We start from the raw sequence: 9,368 nt of genomic DNA on the forward strand, positions 1-9,368 counted from the left end.
TTAAGAACAGCGTGCAGGAACTTGACCAGGCCCAACAAACTCATTGTCGGCATTCGAACAAGACGCCGTCGTTGGTTCTCCTGTTCTCTTCATAATCAGATCAAGCCCCACGAACTCTATGTTCTGGCATGGCCTGCTCTTGCTGCACTGAAGATTCACTGCAACTTCGGTTGCTGATGTCCCCCTCACGTTTATGAACTTCACATCTTTGATCCCAACGTCTGACTCTCCCTATACATAAATCAAGACAACATCAATATTTTGATTCTTCTTGTTCAAATTTGTCGGAAAAGTACCTATTGTTGCGAAAAAAACGTTATGTATGTACCTTGCGGCTGCAAGAAGAGTGGGGGCAATAGTACTGGTCGATGATGATAGGGTTTTCGACGTTGTTGACCTTAATATCTGCGAATGTAACGTTGGAAACAGTGACCGGCATTGAAGAAGGTGCCCATGTCTTAACCCTCAAGCCGTTGTCAGTGTCACTGAAAGTACAATTCTTGACGGTTATTCCCACAACATCTTCCTCGTTTTTGTACTTTCCTAAGCTTCCGATGCTGATCCCGTGGCCTGGCCCGCACCAGACTGATGTGATGTTGATGTTTGTACTCCCATCCCCCATGGATATGCAGTCGTCTCCTGTGGAAATACGAGATGCTGTGATCACAATGCCGCTGGACTTCCCAATGTGGATTCCGTCAGTGTTAGGGCTGTCGACTGGGGCTATTATGTCCAAATTCTTCAATAGCACGTTCTCACACTTGTGTAGGTTGAGATGGAACATCTTGCTGTTTATTGAATTTATGCCTCTAACCACAGAATTTCTTACATTATGAAACTTTATCGACTGTTCCACAATAAAAACATAATGAAACGATGTTAATATAAACTATTTAACTTCCTTTTGGACAAATTCTGAATCAAACATACGACTTCAAGTAAAATTACAAGTTAAATAATAACCAATCACAATGAAAATATTACGACCAATCACATGTACGTGTAAATGTAGAGAGATAATCATCAAGTGCTTACCGTTGGGGGTTTCTTGCAAGCCAAAGATTTATCACATTCATTGCGCGGCCACGCTGACTCTCCATTGCCATAAAACGTGCCATTTCCGGAGATCGTCAAACGATCAACCTCATCGAACAAGATCCAATAGTCTTCATCAAGTGAAGGATCAGAAGAAGCTCTTATGGTTCCTTTGGTTTGGAAAAACGTCTCCCCATTGCATGGCCCTTCAAATGTCGCACCACTAACAAAGAAAGTTCCCGATGGCACTGCCACTACGCCTCCATCAGTTGCGCATGCACCCTTCCATGCATTCAAGAACGCCTATACGTATTGCAATACGATAATACATCACTCGAACACAAACATATGTACGTACAAGAATACATAGATGTGTACATACACATGCATATATATATATGTACTATAAAGTACATCAACATGCATGCACGTGTTTGTGCATTACATGTATATAGATATGTACACGTATACGTACACAAGCTTATAAAGTACGTATACAACTAGGTTACCTTGCTACTATCGGTTTTTCCATCGGTGACGGCACCGTAATCCGTCACTGTGAAAATCTTGTTTTGGCCTTGAACATAGCTAATAATGCTCAAAAAGCAAACGAGAGAAGCCCAAAGACAGAAAACCCGCATTGAATCCATATAGATTGAGTGTAAGTTTTTGTATATTTATGATGAAATCCGTCTAAGCATTTGCAGTGAGAAATGAACAAGAAATGCACACCATTTATACAGTAGAATTGAGGGTTGTTAGTTCTAATTAAGCTGCAAAATATTGAATATTAAAGAAGGAGAATCTCATCATTATTGCACTTGTGAACAGATTAATTAATTTTTTATCTTCATTGCTGTGGTGGAAATGTTAATTGCCTTCTCTAACTTTAACTCTAAAGTGTTCACTCCTATGTAAAAAAAAAGAAAAAAAATCTAAAGTGTTCAGTTCTATCATAATACCCAAAATCTAAGTGCATTTTCGGGTCCCTTTTTACAAGGAAATTGAATCTGTCGGATTTCGTTAATTAAAAAAATATCATATATATGTAATTAAATAAATATGTTATAATTCTAATAAATACAATATTTTTAATTAAAACTTATTTTATAATCACTGCTGATGCGAAATCTAGGAATATTAGCGGTTATTTTGCGCCATCTCTGACTTGTTTTCTGAATACGTGATGGGAACGTATTAATTTTTCTAATTCTTGTTACGTAATTATGCAATATATACTAGTGTGATTAAGTACTGATCATCAAAACTTTTTAGTGGGCGTAATTTGAATTCCTAAGCAAGTTTAAATTCTCAAATTAAGATGATTATTATTAATAATCTCAATTTATTTTGTAGAAATCTTGATTTTACAGCAGTCAAGTGCTTTACCTTTGATTGGTGGTGGACATAAATTTTAACTCATAACGAGTTTCGTTTAATTTAAATCACTTGTATCATAATGATAAATTATATAATAAATACAGTACATGATCTTATTACAGAATTATTAGGTAGGTTTAATTATAAAAATTTCTTCCAATAGATTATATTGTGGTCCAGTTTGACTAAAGAGTGAATCTTTTGATGATTGTCTTAACCTTTTGACTTGGTATCTTGGTGAACGCATGTTGTCCATTATTAATTACTTCCCTTTTTAGTTTTCATTTCATTTATTACTTTTTTTTTTTACGTCAACTTAGGTGTTATAAATAACTACTAAAATTATAATTGTCTTATTAAATAAATAAATAATAAATTAAATCATGAAAATTTATATATAGAAAAATAATAGTTAAAGAATATATAATAAATTTAAATAATAATTTGACTAATACTTACAATAATAAACTTAGATGATAATAAATTCAAAAAGAATTTAAAATAAATTTTGAAAAAAAAAATAGAGTATCAAAGGATTAAAGTACTAAAAATTTAGAATTAGAACAATAAAGATAAAAGTTTTTAGAGTTTCAAAAGTAAAAACAAAAAACTATTATAATAGTCAACTTAGAAGAATAAAATAAAAACTATATGCATGCATTATTAAAAAAACCCAGGTGGTCCTAGGCCACTGGGCTAGGCTGGTCCTAAGTATTGATTTCTAGGACCGACCCCGATTCAAACGGGTCTGGTCGAGCCAACCCAATTTTTCTAATCCATTGTGCATCTTAAATATTATTATAGTAAGATTATATTTTTATTATTTGAATTATTTCTTGTTATTATCTTTTTTTTTCCATTAATGGCAGTTGATAGGTTTATCATGGTAACAGACATTTTTCGTCCTTTTATTAAGAATGGGACTTAGACTCCCACTTCCTCATGGTTGATTGACATTGACATTATGTAAAAATATGCCCAAGTGGTTGATAAATTTGCATATAAAGAATTTAAGTCCATTATAAATCTCTTTACTATTTGTTTGGATAAGTTCTGACTGATTTTTTTCATATTTTCTTGACAACCATCTACTGTTTACTTTTTTCACATTATATATATGACTATACTATTTTATTTGAAAATACTACGAAAAAAGGTGGAATTTGGCACGGTTAGGACACCCCGTTCTAAAGCCCCTTCTATCTAGGAACAGTTTTTGAAACACTTAAGAAATGGATATTGAAAGATGACGTCAGGTGGAATATTTTCTTTGGGTTATAAATTTGGAACGGTATAACCGTCCCAAGTTGAGTTCCAAACTAACAGTTACTAAACCCATTCTAAATTTCGTGCCAAAATGGTAATGAAAAATAATTGGAACACATTTTGGAACACCATATTAGATTTAGGAATGGACACAACGTAACTTTTCCTATGTCCGTTGCAGAATATGTTCCAAAATTGACAGTTCAAAAATGTATTCCTAAATGAGGTACAATTTGAAACGGTCATTGGACACTTTTAATCAAATATACCAAAAATCGTTCCAAAATATGAGTTTAATTTAAGAAGCAATATGTTTCTAAACCATTCCAAAATGTGGTACAATTTGAAACGGTTCCTCTAAATTATTTCCTATGTGTTACTGAGTTTGTTCCAACTGATCATGAATGGCTATATTACAGCGGTCCAATAAAATCGTTTCAAAAACCATCTCAATGGCCGTTCCAGAAGTAGGATTTAACGGTTATTTTTTATGTTTCTATGCCCGTTCCTAAGATCATTCCAATTTTTTCTATATAAATGTGTTCCTCTCTTTCTATTTAATCTCACTATCTTTTTCAATTCTTCTTATTTTCTCTCTATTTTCTAAATTTCTCTCGAAATTTTTTATACTCTCACTATCCTACTTTATTTTTGTACTCTTGTTCGTGAATTATGTCTCGAATTATCGTTGATATTTGGAGTTATTTTAATCAGATAACAACTTTAACCCTTTATTTGTCGATTGATTATATATTTGGTATAATTTTGTTATTATTAATTAAATTTAATGTTATAATATATATATATATATATATATATATAATATATGTGTGTGTGTGTAGGACTAATCATCATGTTGAGACAGTTGAGGAGATGGATGTATGAGAAGAACCTTCTGAATAGGGCGGGTTTTATTGCGGAGTTTCAGGATGGTGTTGCTGCATTTTTAGAATGGACGAAGTGTTAACATCTATATATAGATGGTGAGAAAATTAGGTGTCCTTGTCGGAAGTACAAAAATAAAGTTTTCAAAACCATGATGAGGAGAGAGTGCAAGAGTATCTTGAGGCCGTGAAGGCGAATCCGTTGCGGGAGGAGCAAACTCCCATTTGCTCCTCGTTTGTATATGAACTTTTGACACACATTTCACTATTCATTGTTGACTTACGACGTTGTGACATTTCATCTGGAAGTTGTATCCATTCACAAAATAGCAAGGCACCAACGTCACTTCTGCACTTGGAACCCAATAATCACACTTTAGGAGCTTGTTCTCCTTGTAGTTCAACCCGGGACGTACCTGCACGTTCATTTATTAATTAATTAGATATTTTGAACTGGGACATAATGTATTTTTAAAAAATAAAAAAAAATGGATTAAGTTACATGTCGTTTGAATTAATCCTTGAACTCAGTCGATACAAGTCGATCAATAATTGGGTCGGTCGAATGGTGGTGCTGGTACAATTCGTTCAGGTATGATCGTAGACTTATTATTCAGATAAATGATATGTATATACATAAATACACAAATTAGCATACATGTTTATTGAAAATAACATCGTATTCATAATATGGAATGATTACTTCACAGTTGGTCAAAATGTACGTCACAATGATATGCCGTTCTGGTCCACTAAGCCATCTCTTCATCAAGGCACCACTTTGCCCTACCAGAATAGTTGAAAATAGACACCTGAATTCCAGCATCGTTGCTTGTGCGCTCATCATTTCTACGAGGCATGCTTCATTTGGAAGGCACGTCTAGCTCAAAGTACTATGAAGAAAACCAATCAATTTCCTCAATAATGTATGCCTCAACATGTGCTTTATTTTTCACCTTTTTCTTCAACTTATGTAGGAACCTTTCAAATGGATACATCCACCTGTATTATACTGGCCCCCCTACACCAGCTTCATATGGCAAATAAACAATAAAGTGCTCCATTGAGTCGAAAAAGTTAGACGAAATATCTTCTTAAGATTGCACAATATGATGACAACACTGCTTTCTAACTTATGCAGCTTGGCAACACCAAGCGTGGTCGAACATATGCTTTTGAATAAAAGATTAACCTCCGTTAAGGCACTCCATACATGCTCGGGAAGCATCTCACGAAAGGTAGTCGGGATTAATTTCTACATGAATACGTGATAATCGTGGCTCTTCATGCGTGCATCCGTAATTCCATCATGTCAACGTAACAGGCTAGGTTAGACGCGTAGCCATTAGGAAAATTAAGGCCACAAATCCATTCAAATATCATCCTCTTCTACTCCTTCGTCAGGATATAGACTGCTTTAGGCATAACGTTCAGTCTATGTTTGTCCAACTTAAACTCCAGGCAATTACAGATGACTTTCAAATCCGTCATGCATTCAAATTATCCTTCGCGTTTTCTTTGACGTCCATGACCGTGTTGAATATATTGTCAAACACATTTTTCTCAATATGCATGACATCAAGGTTGTGCCGGATCAAATGCGTAGCCTAGTATAGAATATCCCAAAAGATGTTTTTCTTTGTCCACTTGTCGTTGCTACTATAGCCGGAACAGAGTGTCAACAACATTTCAACGGCAGGACTAATGTCTGCAACCCAATCCAGGATCTGGTCTCCTGTCAACCTCTGACGTGTAACTTTATATTCGACAGAATTTTTCGTAAGGGCTTTCTTGTTCCTTCGATAGGGATGGTGCTCAGGGAGAAACTGTCTATGGCAGTTAAAGTAGCACGCCTTCCTACCGTGCTACAAATGAAATGCTCGTTTGTCATCCTCACAAATCGGGCAAACCATAACACCAACGGTAGTCCACCCAGACGCTCCCATAGGCGAGTAGGTCATTCACAGTCCACATCGACATCGCCCGCATGATGAATACATTGCCGTGGCATTGTCGTACGTTTGAACACCCATATGCCACAACTGCAGCAGCTCTTCAACGATTTCAAGTACACATCAATCAGACGCTTTGGATTAGAAAGACCAAGGATCACCACCGCCAGAGAGATGTAATTAGAACTCATGCACATACCAGGGGGAGATTATACGGTGTAATAATAACGGGCCAATATGAATAAGTACGATCGTACTGACTGTGAGGGGCAAAACCATCAGTACAGAGGCCCAGCCGAATATTACGCAGCTCTTCTGCAAAATCGGGATAAGTCCGGTCAAAATATTTCTAAGCCTCGACATCGAAGGGATGACACATAGACCCCTCCTTCGTCTAATGTGTGGCATGCCACCTCCTGTGCTTGACAGTTGCCCTCGAAAAATACAACCTCTACAGACGGAGAGTAAGCGATAGGTACCTAAGGACGGTACACGGGGATTTCTTGCGTCGTGGATCCTGCCTTCCAGTCGGCTTATACCTAGCATCCCCACAAAATTTGCAGTACTCCAAATCAACGTCGTCCTTACCGTACAATATGTTGCTTCTTCATGCTATAGTAATCTCTCGTCAAGGTGCGACTCGGGGGCAATATTTTATTAGCCCATTTAAATATTCGACCATATGATCGCTCAAATATATGACTGTCCACCTTAATATCCATTAACTACAGACGACCCACAGTAGGCCTAACAAGTGCTTTACTATTTCTTACACCCATCAAGACTAGCATATACTCCCCCACCTTTATTGAGGCAAACCATCAAACACATAGACACTCTCCTCTAATATCGACAATACTTACATTAAGATTCGTACAACATTTTAATTCATAAAATTTTTTAAAAATCTTAATTATAATTAATATTTTGTTCACACAGATATCTTGACTTGTTTATCATAAAAATAGGGACTAGCGGATTGTGTTACTTGTTAGAGCCGTTATATTGAGGAGATATTTTCAATTTTCAAGAAAATGATAAGGTATTCGTAATTATAAAATATCTCAAAAAAGGTGACCATAATTTACCATAGATTATAGTATAATACAATTAATATTTTTATTTTAAAAAAACGTGTAAATCACACATTGAAATAAGCCAATTATATATATATACAACACAAATGTGTAACAGAATATCTACACCACCTTTACAAGAGGTTTCTCGAGAGATTTAAAATGTTGCAATAATTGGAAACAGAGTTATGGGAATATTGCACGTACAGCATCTCAAAAACCGACTGGACAGAAAGGGCTCTCCTCATTTCGGACCTGTATCTCCTACAATTCCAAAACCAAGAAACAAGAAAATGTTTCATTGTCATGAATCGGGTTCTAATTGCACAGTGAAAGAAAAACAACAAGAAAAGAAGAAAAGAAAAGGCGCCGGTTGTCCGAAATCCAGTTAAAAATCTGTTGCACTCGATTCAAACAAACAATAACATGTCCTTCCTCGGACGACTTCTACAAGGAAAATTTCATATAGTTTACCTATCCAGATATCACTGCATGCTGACAAAGTCTGGCACCTCGATCTTTCCAACTATCTCATAAGAGTAAACTTCACAAATTAGAACGTCGTCTGATCCCATTTATATAAAATGATCACATCGATTTCCCTTTTAAACTCCTACCAGCTCTAACCATTTTGACACTTGATTTTTGATGCATGTACTGTAATTCTTCACATGTGATTTAAGGGTTTTTCTGGGATTTGTTCGAGGAATATAAGGATGGGGGAGATTGATACGAAACCAATCGAATCAGTTCAAACTGCACTCTCTTTCTTCGGACACAGAAACGACCAGCAGAAGACTAGCACTCCTACCAAAGATGATGTAAGTTATGTTTCATGGTTTTTGTGTATGCGTTATTTGGAAATTCTAAATAGATCTAATTTGATCAAATTTGAATAAATTATATGTCAAATATAATATAGTTACTGAGTGATTGATGTACGGTTTAAAAAGAAAAATATATCATACTTGCTACATGATTGATTTGGTTAGATAAGACCTAATTTGGATAAAAACTTTTCATATTACCTGTGAGTGCTGAAAACATTAGTAGGTGTAAACTAGATGCAAGAATACGAAGAATAATGTGTTAGAAAATACAGGGTTTACGTGGTTGGGAGAATGAATTCTTCACAGATCCAATGATAGCTGAAAGTTTTATTATTACAGGATATAAATTCAGGCAATTTTGACATAAGACTATCATTATTATTACATATATATTCTTCGATATTTATCGCGGAGTTGGATTTTAAAAAGTTGAGCGGATCAAATGAAACAGGCTCCACTGTCACAATATACACAAAAAATTTTAACTTGGATTTTTTAATTACAAATCATGTTGTATCTCTATTCAATTTAACATATGCACGTCAAGGGTATTAAGATTATGTCATTTATTTTATTGAATGAATGACTGTGCATGTAGTGTGTACATGTTAAATGAAATAGAAGATTTAAAGTTGTATTTGGATTGAAAGATTTGAAATCAATCCTTAATAATATGAATATGTTTGAATAATTTCAAATTTTAAGGATTTCAAATTCTTCCATTCTAATCTTTAACTATTTTTTGATGAATATGTATGGATTTCAAATTCTTTTCAAATTGAATTATTTAAGATCTTTTCTCCAAATCTAACTTTCGAATCCAAATTCATCAATTCAAATACACCCTGACGTTGCATTTGGATTGATGAATTTGAATTTGAAGGAAGTATTTGGAGAAAGTATATCAAATAATTCCATTGGTGAAAATTTGAAATTCTATCAATA

At 34.9% G+C, this 9,368-nt stretch overlaps 1 protein-coding gene across 1 annotated transcript; it reads right to left on the bottom strand.

The window, feature by feature from the left end:
* On the bottom strand, window positions 1-1,685 carry LOC105158101 (exopolygalacturonase). The gene is made up of 4 exons (XM_088878131.1): window positions 1,545-1,685; window positions 1,036-1,338; window positions 329-847; window positions 1-231 (listed from the first exon to the last, which is right to left on the bottom strand). Exons 1-4 carry the CDS (start codon window positions 1,683-1,685, stop codon window positions 1-3), a joined length of 1,194 nt encoding a protein of 397 aa, XP_088734257.1.
* Window positions 1,686-9,368: the final 7,683 nt, after the last annotated feature.

This window comes from Sesamum indicum, linkage group LG3 (assembly GCF_026168435.1).
Source record: "Sesamum indicum cultivar Baizhima isolate 11 linkage group LG3, ASM2616843v1, whole genome shotgun sequence".
In the NCBI taxonomy this organism is placed as follows: Eukaryota; Viridiplantae; Streptophyta; class Magnoliopsida; order Lamiales; family Pedaliaceae; genus Sesamum; species Sesamum indicum.

Coding starts and splice junctions, on each gene's coding strand:
- LOC105158101 (XM_088878131.1), bottom strand. CDS start 1,685: ATGGATTCAATGCGGGTTTTCTGTCTTTGGGCTTCTCTCGTTTGCTTT. Junction 1,339..1,544: donor GAAAAACCGATAGTAGCAAG/GTAACCTAGTTG, acceptor CAATACGTATAG/GCGTTCTTGAATGCATGGAA. Junction 232..328: donor ACTCTTCTTGCAGCCGCAAG/GTACATACATAA, acceptor ATTTATGTATAG/GGAGAGTCAGACGTTGGGAT.